This window comes from Bubalus bubalis, chromosome 5, assembly GCF_019923935.1.
Source record: "Bubalus bubalis isolate 160015118507 breed Murrah chromosome 5, NDDB_SH_1, whole genome shotgun sequence".
In the NCBI taxonomy this organism is placed as follows: domain Eukaryota; kingdom Metazoa; phylum Chordata; class Mammalia; order Artiodactyla; family Bovidae; genus Bubalus; species Bubalus bubalis.
The window spans coordinates 14,821,998-14,846,310 of record NC_059161.1 but is presented as its reverse complement, the minus strand read 5'-3'; the positions used below and the strand labels follow the sequence as shown (position 1 = coordinate 14,846,310).

The 24,313-nt window shown below is 37.1% G+C and overlaps 1 protein-coding gene across 16 annotated transcripts in view; it reads left to right on the top strand.

The window, feature by feature from the left end:
• Positions 1–24,313, top strand: part of SWT1 (SWT1 RNA endoribonuclease homolog) — a 112,655-nt gene that overhangs the window by 11,706 nt on the left and 76,636 nt on the right. For 14 of the 16 annotated variants that reach the window (XM_044942723.2, XM_006060521.4, XM_044942722.2 and 11 more), the window contains 6 exons: positions 6,359–6,417; positions 9,018–9,756; positions 13,672–13,731; positions 15,093–15,237; positions 16,150–16,251; positions 16,645–16,833. In XM_044942723.2, the coding sequence (XP_044798658.2) occupies positions 6,359–6,417; positions 9,018–9,756; positions 13,672–13,731; positions 15,093–15,237; positions 16,150–16,251; positions 16,645–16,833 (1,294 nt within the window). The remainder of the gene's footprint in view (positions 1–6,358; positions 6,418–9,017; positions 9,757–13,671; positions 13,732–15,092; positions 15,238–16,149; positions 16,252–16,644; positions 16,834–24,313) is intronic. The other 2 variants (XM_006060519.4, XM_006060518.4) reach the window with 2 other exon arrangements.

Here is a 24,313-nt window from a genome sequence, read left to right as displayed (position 1 = left end):
CCCTTTTAAATTTGGTCATACCTTAAGTATCCAGTTTTCATTTTTCTTCTTTCTCAAAACAGCCCTTCTAGGTAGGCTAGTTTATTTTCTCTCTGCTGAATTTATACCAGTCATCTCCACCTTCTTAGAATGCCTAAGCATTTTTAATGGAGAATGCCTTTTTCTTTTACGCATTTATCTTTATTCAATATATGCTCAATCTTTAGCATATTTTTGGCCTACTTTTTTTCCTTGGTACATCCCAACTTTGGGGTTTTGATCTTTTAAACTCTTTTACAACTTACTGTTTATTGTTCTGCTTTATTTTATTGTTTATTATATATATCCTTGTACTTCTTTCTACTTTTTCCCTTTGCTTTACTCTGAGCTCTTTAGGACAGGGACTGCTTTACTCTGAGTTCTTTAGGACAGGGACTATATCCTCTTTCTCTGTTATTTTTATTGTCTGTAGCCCTCTGCCCCTAGAGAGACAGGGTGGTAGAATAGAAAGGGTAGAGAAATCTGGTTTCAGATCATGGCTCTGCGACTAACTTGCTCTGTAATGTTGAGAATATTTTGCTCTATTTGAGCCTTGGGTACTTTGTCTGTAAAATGAGATACTAATAATATCTGTCTCATGAGATTATTGCAAGGATTAAGAAAATTATTGTGTCAACCTGATACCAACCAGGGTTGTTGGCCTGCCCATAGTCAACAGAAAGTGATCAGATGTCAGATAAGAAGTTCAGGTAAGATTTCAATGGGGTGCCTGCTGCAGCCGGTAGAGGGAGAACAAGGAACAGTTTCCTTTGCTTTCTCAGTCACTGAGGTGGGAGCTGCCTTGTTTCTTTTTTAAATTTATTTTTTAAAAATTAGAGTAAAATTGCTTTACAATGTTGTATTAGTTTCTGCTGTATAACAACGTGAATCAGGTATATGTATACATATATCCCCTCCCTCTTGAGCCTCCCTCCCACCCCACCCCTAGTCCCACGCCTCTAGGTCATCATAGAGCATGGAGTTGAGTTCCCTGTAGTATATAGCAACCTCCCATTAGATATCTGTTTTACATATGGTTCAGTTCAATTCAGTTCAGTCGCTCAATCGTGTCCCACTCTTAGTTATCCCATGGACTTCAGCATACCAGGCCTCCCTGTCCATCACTAAGTCCCAGAGTTTATTCAGACTCATGTCCATTGAGTCAGTAATGCCATCCAACCATCTCGTCCTCTGTCGTCCCCTTCTCCTCCTGCCCTCAATTTTTCCCAGCATCACGGTCTTTTCATATGAGTCAGCTCTTTGCATCAGGTGGCCAAAGTATTGGAGCTTCAGCTTCAACATCAGTCCTTCCAATAAACATTCAGGACTGATTTCCTTTAGGATGGACTGATTGGATCTCCTTGCAGTCCAAGGGACTCTCAAGAGTCTTCTCCAACACCAGTTCAAAAGCATCAATTCTTTGGCGCTCAGCTTTCCTTATAGTCCAACTCTCACATCCATACATGATCACTGGAAAAACCATAGCCTTGACTAGACGGACCTTTGTTGGCAAAGTGATGTCTCTGCTTTTGAATATGCTGTCTAGGTTGGTCATAACTTTTCTTCTAAGGAGTAAGCGTCTTTTAATTTCATGGCTGCAGTCACCAACTGCAGTGATTTTGGAGCCCAGAAAAATAAAGTCAGCCACTGTTTCCACTGTTGCCCCAACTATTTGCCATGAAGTGATGGGATTGGATGCCATGATCTTCGTTTTCTGAATGTTGAGCTTTAAGCCAACTTTTTCACTCTCCTCATTCACTTTCATCAAGAGGCTCTTTAGTTCTTCACTTTCATATATATATATCAGTGTTACTTTCTAAGTGTGCCCCACCCTGTCCTTCTCCCACTATGTCCTTAAGTCCGTGCTCTGCCCTCTGCATCCTTATTCCTACCCTACAGATAGGTTCATCAGTACCATTTTTCTAGATTCCATATATATGCATTGGTGTACGATATTTGTTTTTCTCTTTCTGGTTTACTTTATTATATTTGACAGACTCTAGGTTCACCCACATCACTGCATATGACTCAATCTAGTTCCTTTTTATGGCTGAGTAATATTCCATTGTGTATATATACCACATCTTCTTTCTCTATTCATCTGTTGATGGACATCTAGGTTGCTTTTATGTCCTCGCTATTGTAAATGGTGCTGTGCTGTGCTTAGTTGCTCAGTCCTGTCTGACTTTTTGTGACCTCATGGACTGTAGCCCACCAGGCTCCTCTGTCCATGGGGATTCTCCAGGCAAGAATGCTAGAGTGGGTAGCTGCCGGGGTCCAGCCCTGGCTGATCCAGGGTATTCTAAGGAGAGACGGCATAGGCGAGGATCAGGAAACAACTGCTTAATTACACTTTAATTAAGGATACAAAGAGTAATAGAATAAGGATAGCTCAGTGAGGAAATTCAGTGGAGAAAAGCGGCTGAAATAAGGATAGCTCAGTAGGAAAATTCAGTGGAGAAAAGAGGCTGAGTAGCTTGGTTTACGCGGGAGACCAATAAAACTTCAAGACAAGAAGTTTGCACCACTTACGTAGGCCGCAGGCGTCCTTCCGTTCTCCCGAAGGAGAGGAGACACTGAGGCCTCCCCGGTCGGATCTTAGAAGCCCAGGCATAATTAGCAAGCACGGTGGGTTCCGCGCTCCAGATGGAGACTCAGCCAGAATTTGAAAGAGAGAGTGACACGGGGAGACCAAGTTTTGGTGAACAAGGCCCGCACTTTATTTTCCAAAGTAGTTTTTATACCTTAAGTTATGCATAGCGGATAATGGGGGAAGGGGTGGAGTCATGCAAGGACAGCAGTTCCTGGTTCTAATCTAAGCCAGGCTTTCAAACATATCATATGCAAAAGTTCAGGTGATTGACATCATCTTCTGGCCCAGAGGCCTGTTAACATTTTAAGAAACTTATTTTTCTCTAAAGGTGATTATTCCAAAGTCAGGCACCAGCCTCCAAAAAAGCATTGGACAAAGCTGCATTTTACATTTCTATACACCCATTATATCAATCAATACACTGCCAAGGACACAGTAGGTAAGGAGTATGGAGACTTAGCAGCAAACATTGGCCCAACAAGTGAAAAACCCTTCACCAATACAATTTCTAATCAATCTTTTAACTACTCAAAGGAATCTGTGTTTAGGCAGTTTAGAACATCTCCTGCCTCTCACAGTTGGGAGGCTCTGAACAATCACATGTGGCTGGAAAAACCTATTCAGGCAGGCTAGAGGATTTCCAAAGGAGTTTGTAGGTTAAACACTGTCACACCCAGGAATTATTAACTGGAGCTGTAAGCTAACTCTTTTTTCAGAGAGAGGTAGTGGGGGACAGCCCCCCGTAAAGTCAGAGGTGTAGGTGAAAGCACAAAGCCGAAAGTAGGCAGACTCTGGTTTTGGGGGTAGATGCTCGAGAATTTCCAGGGGGACTCCTGAGGCTCGATCCCGCCTTTGGGTATGCTGAGCCTCCTTCCTCATGACCTTTGCCATGGGCGGAGTGCCTCACGCTGGCTCCCAGCAGTGATAGAATTCTAGTTGAGCTATTCCAGATCCTGAAAGATGATGCTGTGGAAAGTGCTGCACTCACTATGCAATATGCACTCAATATGCAATATGCCGGCTCCCGGCAGGTAGCAGTTGTTTTGGGTTTACTTTTGTGGGTCATCTTCTTCTGTTTCTTGCCTAGAGAATTTCCTTTAGCACCTTTTGTAGGCTGGCTTTGTTTAGTCCCTAAGTTGAGTCCAACTCTGTGACCCCATGCACTGTAGCCTACCAGGCTCCACTGTCCATGGAATTTCCCAGGCAAGAATACTGGAGTAGGTTGCCATTTCCTTCTCCAGGGGATCTTCCTGACCCAGGGATTGAACCTGCATCTCTTGCATTGGCAGGCAGATTCTTTACCACTGAGCCAAGGACACTAACTTAAATCAGAAGGCTAAAATCCTTGAGTAAGTAAGGCTGGCTTGGTGGTCCTGATTTCTCTTAGCTTTTGCTTGTCTGTGTTTAACTTCTCCATCAAATCTGAGTGAAATCCTTGCTGGCTGTAATCTTGGTTGTAGATTTTTCTCTTTCATCACTATAACTGTTTCCTGCCACTAGGACCTGGCCTGCAGAGTTTCTGCTGAAAAATCAACTGAGAGATTGATTCCCTTATGGGAATTCCCTTGTATGTTATTTTTTGCTCTTTTTAATATTTTTTTCTTTGTATTTGATTTTTGTTAGTGTGATTAGTATGTGTCTTGGTGTGTTTCTCCTAGGGTTTATCCTGCAGAGGTCTCTCTGTACTTCCCAGACTTGGGTGGCTATCTCCTTTCCCATGTTAGGAAAATTTCTGACTATAATCTCTTTGAATATTTTCTCAGACCATTTCTTTTCCCTTCTTCTCCTAGGACCCAGTGTTTTGAATGTTAGTGTATTTAGTGTTGTTGCAGAGTTCTCTGGGTCTGTCTTTAATTTTTTTCAATCTTTTTTTTTTTTTTAATCCTGTTCCTTGGCCGTTATTTCCACATTCTGTCTTCCATTTCACTTTTTCATTCTTCTGCCTTAGTTATTCTGCTATTGATTCCTTCTAGTGTATTTTTCATTTCAGTTATTATGTTCATCTCTGTTTATTCTTTAGTTCTTCTAAGTCTTTGTTAAACATTTCTTGTATTTTCTTGATCAGTGCCCCCATTCTATTTCTGAGTTTTGGAATCATTTTTACTATCATAAATTTTTTTTCAGCTAAGTTGTCTGTTTCCTCTTCATTTGTTTGGTCTTGTAGGTTTTTATTGTGCTTGTTTCTTTGTAACTTGGGTTTTTGTCATCACATATTTTTGATGGGTGGGACTGTGCTTCTGTCTTCCTAGTTGTTTGCTCTGAGATTTGGGTTTCCCTGGTGGCTCAGAGGTAAATAATCTGCCTACAATGGAAGAGACCCAGGTTTGATCTCTGGGTTGGGAAGATCCCTGAAGAAAGGAATGGCTACCCACTCCGGTATTCTTGTCTGGAGAATCCAGTGGAGCCTGGCGGGCTGCAGTCCATGGAGTCACAAAGAGTCGGACATGACTGAGCGACTTTCATTTCACTTCCAGCACTGGAGTTTGCAGGCAGTTAGGTAGAGCTACCTCTTGGTGTTGAGATGTGGACTTCCAAGAGACTTTATATTAATATAAACTCCTTGCCCCTACAAGAGATGCAAATTAATATTCCTTGGAGTCTGTGGTTCTCTATTAGAACCACCAGGTTCAGCCTTGCTACCATAGGAGCTCAGGCCCATCCTCTGGGCCATGAACTGAGATCCTACAAGCCACAAAGCCACACAGAGTAACAACAACAGCAACAAAAAGTGAAATTTTAAAAACTAACACATATATTAGAAAAAATAAAGATAGAAGTGAAACAACCACTGGAAGCTAAAACAGAACTGCAATAGGAAAAAAAAGAGAAAAGAGAACAAAAGCTGGAAAAAATCTTGGCTGTTGCGGGGCAGGGCTTAGGTGGGGGTGGGCCCTATGTTCAGGGCCCATGCTGCAGATAAAGGCCCTGGGTGGGGGTGGGGTGCAGGTTGCCTAAGCTCAGCCTGGCCTGGAGGGGCTCTGGAATGCTTCTGTCCTTAGAGTACAGAGGATCAGGCCCCTGGCTTCAGCAGGCTTCCCAGGGTTGAGTAGGTTCCAGGTACATTTCCCTGATCTTCTGACCTCCAAGGGTCTCTCCCCGTCCCCGCTGATCCCCTTGAGGTAAGTGTGCCTCTCAAGGCCTGGGAACTCCTCTCCCTGAGCTACTCCTCAGGGGCATCGGTCCCGTCCAGCCTCTGCCCCTTCCCCCTCGCTCCCCACTATATTCTACCCCATTGCTCGGAGGTTCCTCCTGTCCACCTGGGTGTCATGGTCGCCACCAGCATCTGGTAAGTGCACTATTGTGGCACCTTCCCTCTCTGCCATCTTGGCTCTAGCTTGTTATATGGGGTGAAGTTAGGGGTGTGCACAGACTTAGGGCTGGAAGGGTAAGGTGTTTTTCCCACCCTTCTGGTGGTGGGGACTGCAGGGGACATGCTTAGTACCCTGCTTTTTGCTCCTGGCTCCTCATGAGTAGCAGTTTTTCGGTCTTTTTGTGTCTTTTGTCCATAATTTGCCCCAACTGAGCATACACACAGTTATTTTTAGTCTCATATAGTTTCTTTGTATTTTGTTGCTGGAGAAGAAGTGTGTCCAGGTGCAAGTGTTGCAGCAGTTACAGTAAAGGGCCCCAGGTCCCAGGCTGTCTCTAACGTATTCACTACCATATAGGTATGGAAAAATACTGTCTCCCAATCTCTTTCCTCAGTTCACAATTTATATTTCCTAAGTAATACCTTTTTTCTTTCAGGAATCAGATCTTGCAGATATTCTGTACTGTAATATGAAAAGAAGACAAGAACTGAAAAGGTAAATTTTCCCTTTTTCTTGGTATATTTTTTAGCTTTGAATTGTGAGACTGAATATTTAGATTTGAAGAATCCTTTATTTTGTTTAGTACTGTTTTGTAGTCACATATTTATAGCTAAATCACAGATATGATTTTCTTAATATTTGTATAAATTTAAGAAAAAGTTGAGTGAAATAAAAAATCTTATCAGAATTCTATACTATGTAAATGCTACTTTCAACAAAAATGTTAATTTGCATCTCAAATAATTTGATTTTGACACACCCTTACAATATACATAACTTCATTACATACAGTAATAGAAGAGGTTATGAGGCTGATTTAATCATTTTGGATAAATTATCTTTGCATATTACCCATGAAGAGACTATGTAGCTTATTGAATTGATATGGCTCTAAAACCATGTTAATTTAACAGATTGTGGCTACAACTAGAGAACTTGGGAAATAGTAGGAATAATTAAAGGTATTGTAATGCTGAGTTTTCATTATTTAATGACCATATGGACCATGGTATATAGATTGCTATGAAATATGCCACACAGGACTGTTGTGAAGAACAAATAGGAATTTTAAAATGCTCAGAAAACTAGAGGGTCCTATTAAAATTTTCTTTCGTTTGTTGTTTTCCTGATTTTTATTTACTACAGTTAATATCTTATATGATATGCTAATAAGTGCCAAACGGGGTCCTATTAAAGTTTTGTCTTATTGCTATTTATTAACAGGTAAATAAAGATAGGCAATCTTTTTATAGAAAGAGCAAAGAAAATAAAACCAAGTGAAGACTCAGGTGAAACACCTGTGGAAACTCTGAGGTGTTTATAGTTTGCTCTTGCCATAGTTCATTCTTTGAGAAGTCACCTAGTTACGGTCTCTTTGTCCCCTGCTGGACGGTAAATTAATGAGGGGTAAGGACTATACTTGATGTGTCCTCCACTGCCTCCCAGTGTCCAGCAGAATGACAGGCACTTAAAAGGCATTCAGGGGTTTACTCATATAAATTAATAGATTGTGGCTCATCAAATTTTTTCCCCTTTCTTTCTGACTACAGAGTAATATCTAGTTTTGTTGTGCAGGAAAATATTATCGCCTCTAGCTGTTGTTGCTTCTAGCATTCTAGTATGTTTCTTTCTGCCTTGTTTACTATGCTTATTTAATGTTTCTTCCTGCCTTGTTTACTATGCTTATTTAAACTGTTGAGATGATCTTATGTATACAGATTTATGCCATGCTTGTTTTCTGCTTAATAGTATATCAGTATATTTTGTATGTCTTTGAAAATTTTACATAAACATCCTTTGAAATGACTATGATAGTTTATTGTATTCGGTAGAATGACATGTTTCTTAGTCATTTCCAAAATTTTAGCATTTACCTTGTACCTGACTTTTTGCTCTTACAGATAATCCTGAATTGAATATCTTATTATTTTTAGTCTATTTTTAGCTTTTTTCTCCTTAGGTTTCTAAAGTGGGAATTACTAAGAAGTTAAAAGATAACATTTTTAGAATTCTTAATTATATCATCAAATTCCTTTGTGGAACTGTTATATCATTTTGCATTTCCACTGGCAACATATGAGAGGGTCCATTTAACAACCTCTTGCCAGTATTTAGTGTTATTTAACAATCTTGACTAATTTGATAGAAGAAAATGGTACATCGCAATTAGCACATCTGTGACTACTAGGGAAGTCAAACATTTCTCCCAAAAATGTCTATTAACCATTTCCTTTTTCTACTTCATTGGTTTTCTGTTCATGTCTTTTTCTAGAGCCTTAGTACTTTTTGATGAGATTTTTATTTACGAAGGCTAATAAGCTGTCACATTTGTAGCATATGCCATTTCCCAGTTCTTTTAGTTTTATTACTTTTTAGTATACTACTGTAGTCATTTACGGAGAAGGCAATGGCACCCCACTCCAGTACTCTTGCCTGGAAAATCCCATGGATGGAGGAGCCTGGTAGGCTGCAGTTCATGGGGTCGCTACGAGTCAGACATGACTGAGCGACTTCACTTTCACTTTTCCCTTTCATGCATTGGAGAAGGAAATGGCAACCCACTCCAGTGTTCTTGCCTGGAGAATCCCAGGGACGGGAGAGCCTGGTGGGCTGCCGTCTGTGGGGTCGCACAGGGTCGGACACGACTGAAGCAGCTTAGCAGCAGCAGCAGCAGCAGTCATTTACATTTACTGTTTCCCTTTGTGATATTTTTCCCGTTGCTATTAAGTTTAAGAAGTTCTTTATTAAGAAATCTGATAAATGTTCCCTTTTTATTCTATGGTTTTTAAGTATTTAATATGAAGTATAGCAGTTATAGAAATAATAATTATTTTGCACTTGAATGTTTAATCTGTTTGGGATTACATCATCTGATGTTATATAAAGCTGTAAATTTTTTTTTTCCAAATAACCAGTTATTCCAACACCATTTATTGAGTAATCCTTTCTCCTTTATTAATAATGTAGTTATTTTCTACTTTTAATGACGTTCATATCAGGCCAGTTCTTTCATTTCCTACCTAAAATGATACAGTGCAATATTATATATGATGTTTGATTTTAATGCCTACCTAATTTTCTGTGCTGCTTTACAGACTGAATGTAGAAACTGACCCTCCAAGAAAGAGACCAAAAATTGATTCTTCATCCCAAGGACTTGTTACACTCCAGGAAACATCATATTCAAATAATAATCAGATTATTTCACAGAGTTCTTCTTCAAATGGAACTAAGAAAGATATAAGTAAATGTGTAGATTTTCAAGTTAAAGATATTAAATTGGCAAATGTTAAGAGTAAGCTGGACCATGGAATTAAAAACTTTAGCTGTCCTAAGGTGGCCAAAGATGTGAAACCAAAAGCTGAAGGCAAGGCAAGTGAAAAAACATGGCCTCATTTACTTGCTCAGAGGGAGAAGATGAAGGAATTCAAGAAAGAAAGGTCCAATAAATTTAGAGACAGTTCTGAAAAATGTGCTTTGGAGAAATGCAAGAGAATCCAACTTTCTCAGGATTGTAATTCCAGCAAGATAATTAAGGAACCCTTTGAATCTAGAAGGAGAAGGATTAATTTCAAAATCCTGGTAAAATCCCGCAATACCCTCCAAAATCTTGTACAAGAAAATGTGTTCAGTTCAGGTTCTAACAAGTTAAAGACTAAACAGGAGAAAAAAGAATGCCCAGAAGGCACCGAGTTTTCATTAAAGTTGACAAGGCACAGAAGTGAATATTTATTTTCAGATTCCACATATAAGCAGACTGTTCATGAGTGGGAAGGAGCATATCATGAGCATCAAGAAATTAATGATTTAAGTTCTGGTGAAAACCTAACCCAGGTAAGGTAGTGCAAAATGAATACAGACCTTAGTAAAGAGTATAGTTAGGTTTGAGTTGTTTCTGTTATAGATAATGATCGTAAAAGGCAGATTCTGTTTAGTCAGGAAGATACGTTGGTTCTTTTATTTTACTCTCTAAATTCCAACTTCCTTAAGAAACTATCCTGGCAACTATCAGGGACCCAAAATAGAAGAGATTGTGTAAAAATACAGAAGAAGCAGTTATAGATAGTCCTATCAGAGAAGTACTATGACAGTTTTCTCTAACTCCAGGTACGGCAGTTCCGGGGTTAGTATTCCAAATAGCTGCTCCTTTAACAGATTATTCTTTTGGGTGCCCTGTACGCCAGGTACCACAGTCACAGTCGTCATTTTCAAAGGCTTTCTTACATGAGGAGGTACAGAAACAGCCACCTCAAGTCTGACAAATACTTAATCACCTTATATGGGAACACGTAGCAGGGGATTGACATGGCCTTGGATGGATTAATTCAGTAAGATTTACTGGAGGGGATAACATGTAAATTGAGAACTAAAGACTGAATAGGAGTTATTCAGGTGAAGACAAGGTGGAGTGAGATGGGAGAAGCAGGAATGTTCCAGATAGAGGGAACTATGTATACAGAGATCTAGGCTAGAAAGCTTGGCACATCTATTTTTGCTTCTAAATTATGCAGTAAATCAGCATTTGTGGACTAATTTGAAAACCTAATTGTGATAGCCTTGTTTCTATGGCAAATAAAATTATTTATCTTTAGGAGAACTTTTAGAACTTAGGAACTTTAGCAGCTCTGAAATTTAGAGACTGCTTATAAACAGCAGTGGTGGAGCTTACCTCTTTTTAGGAATCAAGATTATAGAGTGTTATATAAGATACTTCCTTTGAAAAATGGAGGGATTATAACCAAGGGGGCCAGAAGAGCTTGAGAAAGAGGACTCTTTTTCACTGAACTTGAAGGGGTCCAAAGAAGGAAAGAATTGAGTTTGTTCTTTTTATTGCTTTCTTAAAGAAAAGCTTCCATTTTCTTCTTGTGCTGTATAACCAGTTCTCTAGAGTAGAATGCAAGAAAGGAATCTGAGTTTTCCAGTATGTTCACTGAACATCTTTGTATCATTGTTTGGTATTCCCCTGGTGCTGTATATCTAAGGAACAGTATGAGATGTACCTTACACACTTTTTTGCTCTCTGTTTAGAATTATTACAAAAACCAAATGAGGTACATAGCATGAATATAAGTTGTAGGGGAAGCAATTTTTGCATGATTACTTTTCAATTATTGGAATTAAAATTCTTTATATTCCTTTGATAGAAGTCTTATCTGACTGAAAGTCATTTAGATGCAGGAGAAGCAAGTAAATATTGTTCTTATCTTGAATATGTTATCATTAACATTATTAGTGACAGTAGCTAATCATTTTAATATTATATTTGTTTTCCTCATAAATTCCTCAATGGATAATTGTCTTCCTGAAATAATGAGTTTACAAAGAAGTAATTGTGTTTTTTTGTATTCAGTGATCCTGTTATGCTTTCCTAGAAGAAAGTGACTTCTTTTTTTCCCTAGGCTTATAGTTCTTTGTTACCTTTTTCAGTCTGCATTCTCCCCTCACCATTGTGAACTAATATTCTAGAGATTTATTGTTTATAGGCCACTTTTATAAATGGTATCCCACTTAATTCTTATGAGTCTCTGGGATAGAAATTTATCAGTTTATCTAAATGTTAATTAAAGGTACCTATTATGTATTAGGCATTTAGAGTTTGAATAAGATGCTTTTACCCTCAAGAAGTTCCCAGAGGTTGATTAGTAAACAAATACAATTTCAGATACAGTGAAGAAAATATTAGCGCCCTGGGAATTTGGCTGGTGTTAGTATAAAGTTGGAAGTGAGTTAAGGGAGGGCTCATTAAGAGATTCTTAAGAGATTCTCTTAAGCTTGGAGATTCTTAGGCTTGGTGTTGAAAAACGTGTAGAGCAAAGAATGAAAGTGTTGTCCTGCCGGGGAAATGATCGGTTGTGTAGTGGCCCAGAGTTGTGAAATTGCGTGGCACGAGCACACGTGAGCACTTATGCTGTTCAGTTTGACTTGAGATGTGTTGAGAATCTATATGAGAGGAAGTTGGAGAGGAAGCCAGGGTCTAGGCAATGAATTCCTTTATCTCTTCTGGGAAAGACTGTTTTTCATCTTGTAGATAGGACAGAGCCACTGAACAATCAGGTTTTTAGTTTGGAATCACTCCAGCAAATAAAGCCATTTATACCATCATTGGTGTTACTCCCTTTTGTCATCTCCAGGGAAGGCTTTATCCCAATCCATGGACTTAATAAAACATGGAAGGGGGAAGGCAAAGTTAAATGCCCTCTAAGACCTTCTTTTATAATAAGGATTTGAAGTTGATAGAAAGTTTTTTGAAATCACTAAAAGTGACTTGTCAAAGAGAGTGAAGGGTAGTAGTGATCCAAGTAAAAGAATGAAAAGACTTCGAATGTCAGAAGTGGCAGGAAGTTCTATAATAATCTCTAGCTTGGTTGGCACTCCTTAGCTGAATTGAATCTAAAGTTCTAGTGAGATTTAAAGTCAGGTGGAGAAAGCATTATAGAACCCAGGGTCATGGGAGAGTATGGCTGTAATAGGCCTACGTGTGTGATGTGCGTGGTATTGTATTGTGTGAAGATTGATACTGGAAAGTTAGGGTAGAAGCTCAATTCCCAAAGCAACATAGGATACACTTTTTTAAAGAGAGTCTGCAGTTTATATCCAGCTTCTTATAAAATACATGTGTGTTTGGTGTTATCTCGGAGAATTCTTAGAAGATGATTTGGTTTAGTAGAGGCTTAGTCAAGTTCCTTGTCACCTGTATGTAGGATTGGGTAAGTCTCAGCCACTCACCGAAAGTGCCAGGGAAAAACTGAAATTAGAGAGATCTTCAGTCTTTGCTGGGAGACAAAAAATAAAACACCCATACATTTTCAGTCTTTCCCGCCCTCAGTCATATACTAATCTTCAAGTTTCTTTTGTTGTTTTGTCATGTCACTTTTAGAAATGGTTTGTTTACTCATGGATGAAAATTTCCCACCACCAAGGCCCAGTATTCTTTTTATCTTTGCCATGGTTATTTCTGTTTCTTAAGGTGGCATGTTTTGTTCTTAGAATATGAGTATTTTTAGGGAGGCATGTATATGAATGAGTCAGTCTTAAAGAATTTCTACTATGTTTCATGACTTAATAGAAGGAAGCTTTTCTATTCTAGGGACAGTTTTTCATCTGGGGCAATTTTGCCTCTTAGTGGGTATTTGGCAACTGATTTGATGGAGACTTTATTTTTTTTTTTTCAATTCATTGTTTTTCTTTTTATTGCATTTATTGAAGTATGTACCCCCAAACAGCATAGCTTACTGGGGTGTAAACTGAAATATAGATAATTTTCTCTTCAACTCCATTTACATCAAATTCTCTCTCTGTTATAACACTGAAATTGCTTGGGCAAAGGGATGGAGACATTTTTGATTGTCAAGGATGGGAGGGAGGGAGGTATCTAGTGGGTAAAGGGAAGAGATACTTCTAAACATCCTACAGTGCGTAGAACAACCCCAAACGCTTTGTGTTTTTCTATTTAAAGAAGACTTGAAAACCATGTTGATTGCTTTTTATTTGTGACAGTTATACTTTTGTGTCTTCTGGATCAGTGCCCCTTGATAGAGGAAAGGTTTCTCACCTCTGCTCTAAAGTTAGATTCTGCTTTAATTTCTTTACATTATAATACATCAGGGAACTACTTCCCTGAAGTGAGAAGAGTATTAACCCCCAAAACAAAGAATCATCTGATCCTGAATGTCAGTAGTGCCATAGCTGAAAAACCTTATTCTAGGTGTATGCTTCTTAACTAATTAATAAAATTACTTTTCATTTCAGAGTTTTGAAGCACCATGTTCTTCAGTGTCACTTGAAAGTATTCAAGATACAGATCAAGAGGTTACTGATATATTTGTTTACTGTCAATATTTTTAATGACATTAAGACGGGATTCCTATTTCAATAAAAAATAATGACGATAAAAACTTTTATAGTATGAAAATAACGCTGATGTCTGTACTTAATTCAGTATATAAGTATTTATGAAGTCCTGAAAAATTCTTTGGAAAAGTATTTCCATTTATTCAATCACCTTTTGGCCTTTTTTTTCTAATAAGCTAATTTGTTTTGAATAAAAAGCGTGGAGCCTATGCTCACAATATTAATTTTAATTTAATGTTATGTTTTTGCATGCTTATGCCTCAGCTTGCCAAAATACAGTATAATATTAATATTTTTGCCTCATTTTTCTAATTAGCAATAAGATGAAAGTGTTCAGTGAAAATGAAAACACACACATATTTATTTTTTGCCTGTTGCTTCATTTCTCAGCTAGAATCTTCTGGTCGAACCTAATAGAAGTATTGCATGTAATTTTATGTTCCCTGCTTCTAAATTAAAATTAGATTCACAGAACACTTTGGGTTTTTCTATTTAAAGGAAACTTTAAAACCATGTTGATTGCTTTTTATTTGTGACAGTCAGTTATATTTTTATGTCTTCTGGGTCTGTGCCCCTTGATAGAAAAAAGATTTCTCACCTCTGCTCTAAAATTAGGTTATACTTTAATTTCTTTACATTATAATACATCAGGGAACTACTTCCCTGAAATGAAAAGAGTATAAAGATCTGGATTTCAGTTTTTGATAGTTAATTAACAATCTTAGAAATTAGAAAGAGTGCTGATCATCCAGACAGAAACATCCTTGGCTCTTAAAGTACTTTGAAGTGAGAATGGAAATGAGAATTAACTTATTTCAGAGAATTAACTTATTATCTCTTATGTATTAGACCCTATGTGAGGTTTTTCATGTTATTTCACTTAATCCTTACAAAAAGTATTAAAAGGATACAAATATTTACCATTCCTATTGTGCAGATAAACTGAGACCCATGGTGGTTAAATAATTCGCCTAAGGTTGTAGTAAGAGTAAGAGAAGAGCCATTTTATTTTTTTTTAAAGAGCTTAAAAAATTTTTTTTGACTATGGTTGATTTGCAATGTTATGTTAGTTTCAGGTGTATAGCAAAGTTGATTCAGTTATAGATATACATATATCTTCTATTTCAAATTCTTTTCCTGTAAACCTTGTAAATGTTTATAAATCTGTGGGTTTTTTACCATGTGGCTTCCATATTTTTGTATAATTTTTGCTTTCCACAGACTGTCTCATATTAAGTGAATTAAGAATTAATTGCTTTCTTATTAATCTGAAGAGAAAATAATTCAAAATATTGTTTTGCGGGTCTTTTGCAATTTAGATGCAGATAGTAGAAGAGCTTCATGCTGCTCGTGTGGGAAAAAGCATGGATTTACCTGTGGTTCCACCTTCAGGAGAGTTAATGAGTATGGAAATTGACGTGGTAGAAGATGATATACATTCCTCTGCTGGTATACCCTTTATGTGTATGACTGTGTTTGCGATCTCCTGTGTTTTCTCAATGTTCAGTTTTTGTAATATTTAGGTGAAAGTGTTAAAATGTGCTCATTTGAAATAATAAAATATGCTATATTTCTTTCAGCTATAGGAATCAGGTCTAAGATTTGTGTTATCATTTGCTTTATGTATCTCACATTATTAGGCAGTTAGAAATATTTTCTTTCCTTTTTTTTGCCTAAGGACAGTAATCAGAATTATGAGTAGTCTGTTATTCTTGCTCTTAATCATAAATTTTAACAGTTTCAAGTTTGTAAAGCACTGATCAGAAACAATGCAGTTTTCTCAAAGGTATTCATGAATTTCTTATTTATATAGTAGAACTGTGATTATTATTACTCCTGGGAGAAGAAAATGATAGATACCCTCCAGAGTATGCTAGTATACAGTTTTGAATTGCATTTATAAAAATAGTAATGCTGCTACATTATGTTCATGTTGCACTTTCCAATTTATTGTTTATCTGTGAATCAGTTCACCTGTTCCTAATACGACCCTAAGAAGTAATAATACTAGTATTATTAGTTTTCTTTCTTTTATACATATTTATCTTTTCAGTGTTATTTCACAGTATATTAAGATTAGCTTATCATTCCTAACTGGATAACTACCAGTGATAGAGTACAGGGTTCAACAACATAATTACTGCTGTCATAAATTAGTTTATGATTTAAATATCTACCCATAAGTAATATGCAATATTCTACTGGTGGATAATTAAACATTGATTACTGTTCTTTCTCTTAAGAATTGGAGTAAATGTGTTTTTGTTGTTTAAAGGATTGCCTTAAGAATGCTATCAGAGTTCCATGATAACAAAGTTTTATTTACTATACAAGTGTGTTACAAATGTCAATTCTCACTTTGCTTTTTTCCCCTAGCAAATGCTGCTTCAGACAAAAAGCTTCTAATTGTTATTGACACAAATATTCTGATGAATCATCTCAAATTTGTTAGACTTTTGAAGACAAGAGAAATCCCAGGTATTTATAAAACATACTGACTGATTCTGATTTTCTTATTTAACATTTATATTAACAGTGCTGTGAATTTTTTACTCCCCGTAAACTTACTTTTGTTTGGATATGTTGTTAAGCACAAGCGTGCACAGCATAATCAGCTTAAGTAAAAAGGGGAATAAAAAAGAGCCTTTACTGATTAATCTAGCTTCTGAACTTATTCTTCTTTGATCTCCTGTAGTATTTATTTTTGTAATATTCTTTTGACACTTGTATCTGTTTTAAGTTCCTATTTTTATGTATTATCTCTTCATTTAGATTGTGAATTTCTTTAAAACTTTTAATTCTCCTACAGCAGGTCAATTTAGTAGCTTAATACATATTTGTTGACTTACAAGAAATCTTTTTATTTTTTAGGCTTTGACAGTCTTGTGTTAATAATTCCCTGGGTGGTTTTACAAGAGCTGGATCGTATGAAGGCAGGAAGATTACTGAAACATGCCCAGCACAAAGCTATACCTGCAGTTCATTTCATCAATGACAGTCTCAGAAATCAAGATAGAAAGCTATGGGGTCAGTCAATACAACTTGCATCTCAAAAACTTTGTAAGTGTTGTCCTCTCAGGGTGTTCCCTGATTAAGATTTGTTTGGATGTTGACTCATTATTGCAGGGAAACGGTGCAAAACTTAAAACAATACTATAAGTATTGCATTATGAAATGGCAGGACATGGTGATGTTTTGGACTGTTCTATTAGGCTTGTTTTGGAGGTCTTTGATATTTTCTGTTTCTCCTAGACCTTATTGGGAAGGTCTGTGATTTCACAGATAGTGACTATGTAGTTCTGTATGCATACTTGTAGGTATTACAATACTTGAATCTTTTTTTAAAATACCTTGCTGAGTGATGAGGCCCATAAGTGATCTGTGTTTCTAATCATCTGCGTGCTCAGTTGCTTCAGTTGTGTCTGACTCTGTGTGACCCTGTGAACTGTAGCCTGCCTTGGGATTCTCCAGGCAAGAATACTGGAGTGAGTTGCCATGCCCTCTTCCAGGGATCTTCCCCACCCAGGGATTGAACCTGTGTCTCCTGCCTTGCAAGTGGATTCGTTTAACTGCTGAGCTACCAGGGAAGCCCCTAATCACCACTACATGCAGTTAATATAATACAGAGATAGGTCTTGTTTTCCTCTGGTTTGTCAGAACCTATAATAAGGAAGTTTTTTTATAATCAGTTCAGTTGAGTCGCCCAGTCGTGTCCGACTCTTTGCGACCCCATGAATTGCAGCACACCAGGCTTCCCTGTCCATCGCCAACTACCAGAGATCACTCAAACTCACGTCCATTGAGTCGGTGATGCCATCCAGCCATCTCATCCTCTGTCGTCCCCTTCTCCTCCTGCCCCCAGTCCCTCCCAGCATCAGGGTCTTTTCCATGAGTCAACTCTTCGCATGAGGTGGCCAAAGGACTGGAGTTTCAGCTTTAGCATCATTCCTTCCAAAGACCACCCAGGACTGATCTCCTTTAGAATGGACTGGTTGGATCTCCTTGCAGTCCATGGAACTCTCAAGAGTCTTCTCCAACACCACAGTTCAAAAGCATCAAGTCTTCGGCTCTCAGCTTTCTTCACAGTCCAACTCTCACATCCATACATAACTACTGGAAAAACCATAGCCTTGCCTAGACAGACCTTTGTTGGCAAAGTAATGTCTCTGCTTTTGAATATGCTATCTAGGTTGGTTATAACTTTCCTTCCAAGGAGTAAGCGTCTTTTAATTTCATGGCTGCAGTCACCATCTGCAGAGATTCTGGAGCCCCCCAAAATAAAGTCTGACACTGTTTCCACTCCCCATCTATTTCCCATGAAGTGATGGGACCAGATGCCATGATCTTCGTTTTCTGAATGTTGAGCTTTAAGCCAACGTTTTCACTCTCCTCTTTCACTTTCATCTAGAGGCTTTTTAGTTCCTCTTCACTTTCTGCCATAAGGGTGATGTCATTTGCATATCTGAGGTTATTGATATTTCTCCCGACAATCTTGATTCCAGCTTGTGCGTCTTCCAGCCCAGCGTTTCTCATGATGTACTCTGCATATAAGTTAAATAAGCAAAAAAAAAAAAAAAAAAGGCAAAAAAAAAAAAATAAGCAGGGTGATTTTTTATAATAGAGATCTATAGATTTTCTCTTGATTTGTTTCCATATTAGTTTGTTGGTTTTTTTTTTTTTTTTTAGACATTTAAAAATTAGTCTTAGAACCAAAGTGTGTTCTTCATGTTTTGTATAACTATTTGGTAAAAAAAAATCTTTGTAAAGCAATATAGTTGCCTCTGAAGAGTTTATATTTACATTTAGAGGATATATTTCATTCTTTAAAAACTTGTTTATTCCCAACTCAGAATTATTTGTATATGTAGATTTGTTTTATTTTAAATATCATGAATTTATGTTGTTTGCAAGATGAGTCTAATTATCATATTAATCCTGAGAAGGCTTTTGGCACAGCTGTTTAGTCCTACATCTTTGAAGAAAAAGGGCCTCTACAATTAATTCCCTTATTTATTCCCTTTACAAATAATTATTAGCTCTTAGTATATTCCAGTACAATGCTTATGCATTTTGAGTAGGAACGTCATGTGAAGTTTAAGAGCTTTTAAAGGAAACCACTAAAAAAAAATCATTTATTCGAGTTAAGAAAATACTAAAATATTTTAACACATTATATTAAATTGAATGTTTTACGTTTGTTTTTGTTTTTGTTTTTTTTTACTTTCTATTATGAAAACCTTCAAATACAGAACTAGGTAGAATAATACTATGAATCCCTGTGTGCTTTTCACTCATTTTCAATGATTCTCAACATTTTGGCGACAATTTCTTTCATTCTCTCATTTCCTTTTCACCTTCTCTCCCAGCTCCTGAAACTCCTGTTGTACTTTGGTATATAGTGCTAACAGATAGGACTTTTTAAAAAAACAACCACACTATAACAAAACCTCTGTCTAAACCATCATTTCAGTAAACCTCCAATCCTTAAGAAGAGGTGAGAATTTTTTTTACTCGTAATTTTTTTCCTTGTCAGTTGATAAAAATTACATTTTAGTGTATAATTGTATAGATGATGATAGTAATAGACAACACTGGTATGGCCGTTATTCTCCAGACCCTTTTCTAAGTGCTTTACAGCTAGTATCTCATTCAAAACTTACGGTACTTGTGGAACATATTCTTATTAGACCTATTCTGCTGATGAGGAAATTGAGACATAGAGATGTTAAGAACTTGTCCTAGATGGAATATCTATTCCTTCAATAGATTGACTTTGAGACTTATTTTAGAAGAACTAATAGATATTTTGGCCACATTTATTATTTATAGATACTTGATATGTGTCTTTTGACTTTTCAGTTTTTATGTGCTTTTCTTGATGCTTTTACTTCTTCAGCCTATGCTTTTAGGATTATTAAGGAGGATAAATCATAGTGGTCTCAAACTTCTGTGCTGCTTCAGTTTCTGGGCCTTCCTGGAAAGCCATACTTCCCTTTAATGCTTCAATTTGATACTATCTGGTCTTAATTTTGCTAAATTGTGCTTTCAGTTACAAGGTTGTAGGTTAGTCTTTATAGATTATTTGTGTAATTGTCTTTGTCAGATAAATCCTTTATATATCATTGTTATCTGTCAAAGTGATTGTTTGAAACATTGTTTATATAAAATCTAATGCACTTAATATATTTATTCTGTTGATAATGATTTTATGATCTCCTTTAGAAATATCCTTAGTCATTTTTATCATAGTAAAATTATATTTTATATTCTAATGATGAATTGAAACTTATAAAAAATTTAATTCAGGATTTTTGAATAAAATTAAAATACTTGTTTGGAGAAAAGCAAGAACAAAACAGTCTTTAATTATGCTTTACATCTGTTGAGTACATTTGCCACTAACTCTAATAATTGCGTATATAGATGTATTATTTTGTTTTATGTAATCATTGAGTATTATAACTGTATTTTTTTTTAGACAGGAATTTTCCACTAAAAAAAGAAAAATGCCACAAATTGAATGAAAATAGTCTATGTTATTAATAAATAGACTTAGTTGAACATAATTTTAGTGTTGTCCTTACTCTTTTCAAAATTGTACTTATTTGATGTAGTATGCATTACGATGAGAATAGGATTTGAAATCTGATTGACCTGAGTTTTTTGATCTGACCTGGAGAAAGTTAAAGGTGAGGAAACTGAGTAAATAAAATGGGGGGAAATGACCCCCGGCTGAAAATATGGTCTGAAGATTGGTTGAGCTAATTGTATTAAAGTGTTTAATGGTTTAATGTTTGGAATAGGTGATAAGTCTTTTGAGTCCTCTTACATGAGAAAGTTATACAGATGGTTTAGAAAAACTAAATTTCCCTAATGGACAAAGATTATTAATAGGTAATTCACAAAAGAAGAAATACATCTAGTCAGCCTTTTTTGTTCAAAGTAAATATTTCCCTGTTTGCTGTTTTAAATATTGTTAACTGCTTATGTGTAAAAATTTTTAGTTTATATTTTTTGCATTTTCCTTTTTTATTTTTATTGCTCCTAAATTTAGAATGATACTTCTTCCCAGCACTTGATAGGAACACAGCACTCAGTGCATAGGGAATATGACTTAGTAACTTTTCAGAGAGTAATTTATCAGTGTTTATACAAAGCCTAAAGAGATGATTTGTCTTTCTTGCAATTATTCTAAAGAAATTATCAGAGATCAGTGATTTATATAATTAGTGTTCATCACAGCATGATTTATACAGCGAAAAATTGGAAACAGTCTGACAGTTGGAGATGTTACTTATAAGCCTGTAGCCAAATGAGAGAATACTAATTTTGAAAAATGTTAATCATGTAATATTAAACAGAATAATATTTAAAAGAATATGCACTACAATCCTAAATTTCTTAGATTAATTCAGGCAAAGAAAGACAAATATCATGTGTCACTTATATATGTAAGCTAAAAAGTAATACCAAAAACCATCCAGAAATTTGTCTCACAGTTCTGAAGACTGGAAGTCTAGAATCAGGGTGTTAGCAGGATTATTTCCTTCTGACATCTATCAGAGAAACATCCTGTTCCAGACTGCTTTCTTGGCTTGTAAATGGCCATTTTCTCCTTATGTCTCTTCATATCCTCTTCTCTCTCCCCATGTCTGGTTCCAGATTTCCCCTGTTTAGTTAGAATATCGGTCCTATTGGGTTAGTTCAGTTCAGTCACTCAGTCGTGTCCGACTCTTTGTGACACCATGAACCGCAGCATGCCAGGCCTCCCTGTCCATCACCAACTCCCGGAGACCACCCAGACCCATGTCCGTTGAGTCAGTGATGCCATCCAACCATCTCATCCTCTGTTGTCCCCTTCTCCTCCTGCCCTCAATCTTTCCCAGCATCAGGGTCTTTTCAATGAATCAGCTCTTTTCATCAGGTGGCCAAAGTATTGGAGTTTCAGCTTCAACAGCAGTCCTTCCAATGAACACCCAGGACTGATCTCCTTTAGGATGGACTTTTTGGATCTCCTGCAGTCCAAGGGACTCTCAAGAGTCTTCTCCAACACCACAGTTCAAAAGTATCAATTCTTCGGCACTCAGCTTTCTTTATAGTCCAACTCTCACATTCATACATGACCACTGGAAAAACCATAGCCTTGACTAGATGGACCTTTGTTGGCAAAGGAACGTCTCTGCTTTTTAATATGCTGTCTAGGTTGGTCATAATGTTCCTTCCAAGGAGTAAGTGTCTTTTAATTTCAAGGCTGCAGTCACCATCTGTGCTGATTTTGGAGCCCAGAAAAATAAAGTCAGCCACTGTTTCCACATCTATTTGCCATGAAGTGATGGGACTGGATGCCATGATCTTCGTTTTCTGAATGTTGAGCTTTAAGCCAACGTTTTCACTCTCCTCTTTCACTTTCATCAAGAGGCTCTGTAGTTCTTCTTCACTTTCTGCCATAAGGGTGGTATCATCTGCATAGCTGAGGTTATTAATATTTCTCCTGGCAGTCTTGATTCCAGCTTGTGATTCTTCCAGCCCAGCGATTCTCATGATGTACTCTGCATCAGTTCAGTTCAGTTCAGTCGCTCAGTCGTGTCCAACTCTGCGACCCTATGAATCGCAGCACACCAGGCCTCCCTGTCCATCACCAACTTCTGGAGTTCACTCAAACTCACGTCTGTCGAGTCGGTGATGCCATCCAGCCATCTCATCCTCTGTCGTCCCCTTCTCCTCCTGCCCCCAATCCCTACTCTGCATATATAAGTTAAATAAGCAGGGTGACAATATGCAGCCTTGATGTTCTCCTTTTCCTATTTGGAACCAGTCTGTTGTTCCATGTCCAGTTCGAACTGTTGCTTCCTGATCTGCATACAGATTTCTAAAGAGGCAGGTCAAGTGGTCTGGTATTCCGTCTCTTTCAGAATTTTCCACAGTTTATTGTTATCCATGCAGTCAAAGGCTTTGGCATAGTCAGTAAAGCAGAAATAGATGTTTTTCTGGAACTCTCTTGCTTTTTCAATGCTCCAGCAGATGTTGGCAATTTGATCTCTGGTTCCTCTGCCTTTTCTAAAACCAGCTTGAACATCTGGAAGTTCACGGTTCATGTATTGCTGAAGCCTGGCTTGGAGAATTTTGAGCATTACTTTACTAGCATGTGAGATGAGTGCAATTGTGGGGTAGTTTGAGCATTCTTTGGCAGTGCCTTTCTTTGGGATTGGAATGAAAACTGACCTTTTCCAGTCCTGTGGCCACTGCTGAGTTTTCCAAATTTGCTGGTATATTGAGTGCAGCACTTTCACAGCATCATCTTTCAGGATTTGAAATAGCTCAACTGGAGTTCCATCACCTCCACTAGCTTTGTTCATAGTGATAAGGCCCACTTGGATGTCTGGCTCTAGGTGAGTGATCACACCATCGTAATTATCTGGGTTGTGAAGATCTTTTTTGTACAGTTCTGTGTATTCTTGCCACATCTTCTTAATATCTTCTGCTTCCATTTCTGTCCTTTTTTGAGCCCATCTTTGCATGAAATGTTCCCTTGGTATCTAATTTTCTTGACGAGATCTTTAGTCTTTCCCATTCTCTTGTTTTCCTCTATTTCTTTGCATTGATCGCTGACACTAATGAACTCATTTTAACTTGCAAAAAACCAAAAATAGGATTTAAAAGAGTATAGATTACAATCCCAAGTTCCTTAGATTGTGCATATATACTTAGAGATATACTGAGCTGATGAAATTATGAGATATTTTAGTTTTCTTTATATTTTCGGAATTTTTCAGATTTTCTATAATTATTTATTTTTATTTTTAGGTAAAAATGAGGTTATCTGATACCTGCTACACCAGACATTTGTTCCATCATTTTTATATTTTCTTTCGTTACATTTTTGTTGAATCATTACTTGCAGGATATTTGTATTAGACACTGTTCTAACTGTTGAGGCTGCAGCAGTGAATGAGACATACAAAGCCCGCTGTTGAGAAGCTTTAATTCTATTACTATGCTAAATATCATATTAACTGTAATTTATACAGTTAAGCAATTTGCCCATTATTGCATGTCCAGTAAGTGGGAAAGCAAGAATTCAAACCCAGGTTATCAGTTTCCAGTGTCTTTGTTCATTTTTGAACAGTTCCTGAGCAAGTACTCAAAAATATTTGTTGGTAAAAATCTTTATGAATATTCTTATAATTTTAGGTATACCTTCTGGGCCTGTGTATTCTAGAAAAAAGTGACAGAACAAGTAATCATGAACTTTGATACCTTTAGAGCAGTGTACTTACTGTATGCTCTAAACCTCCTTTGATTGGTCAAATTGAGTTGCTAAAGTTAACCACTGATTTTGAGCTGCCTATTTTGCATTATTGTGATATTTACTTTGTGAGCTAAAAGCAGGAAAATTGGCTGTTGTAATATATGTCTGTCTGGCTTATTGGTTGTCTGATTAAAGAACTGAATCATATGTCTCTCAGGTTCATGCTATGAGATCAGTTGAGTTTTGTCTAGACTTCGTCAAGAGATCATGAGGCCCCAAAGAGCTTGTCTT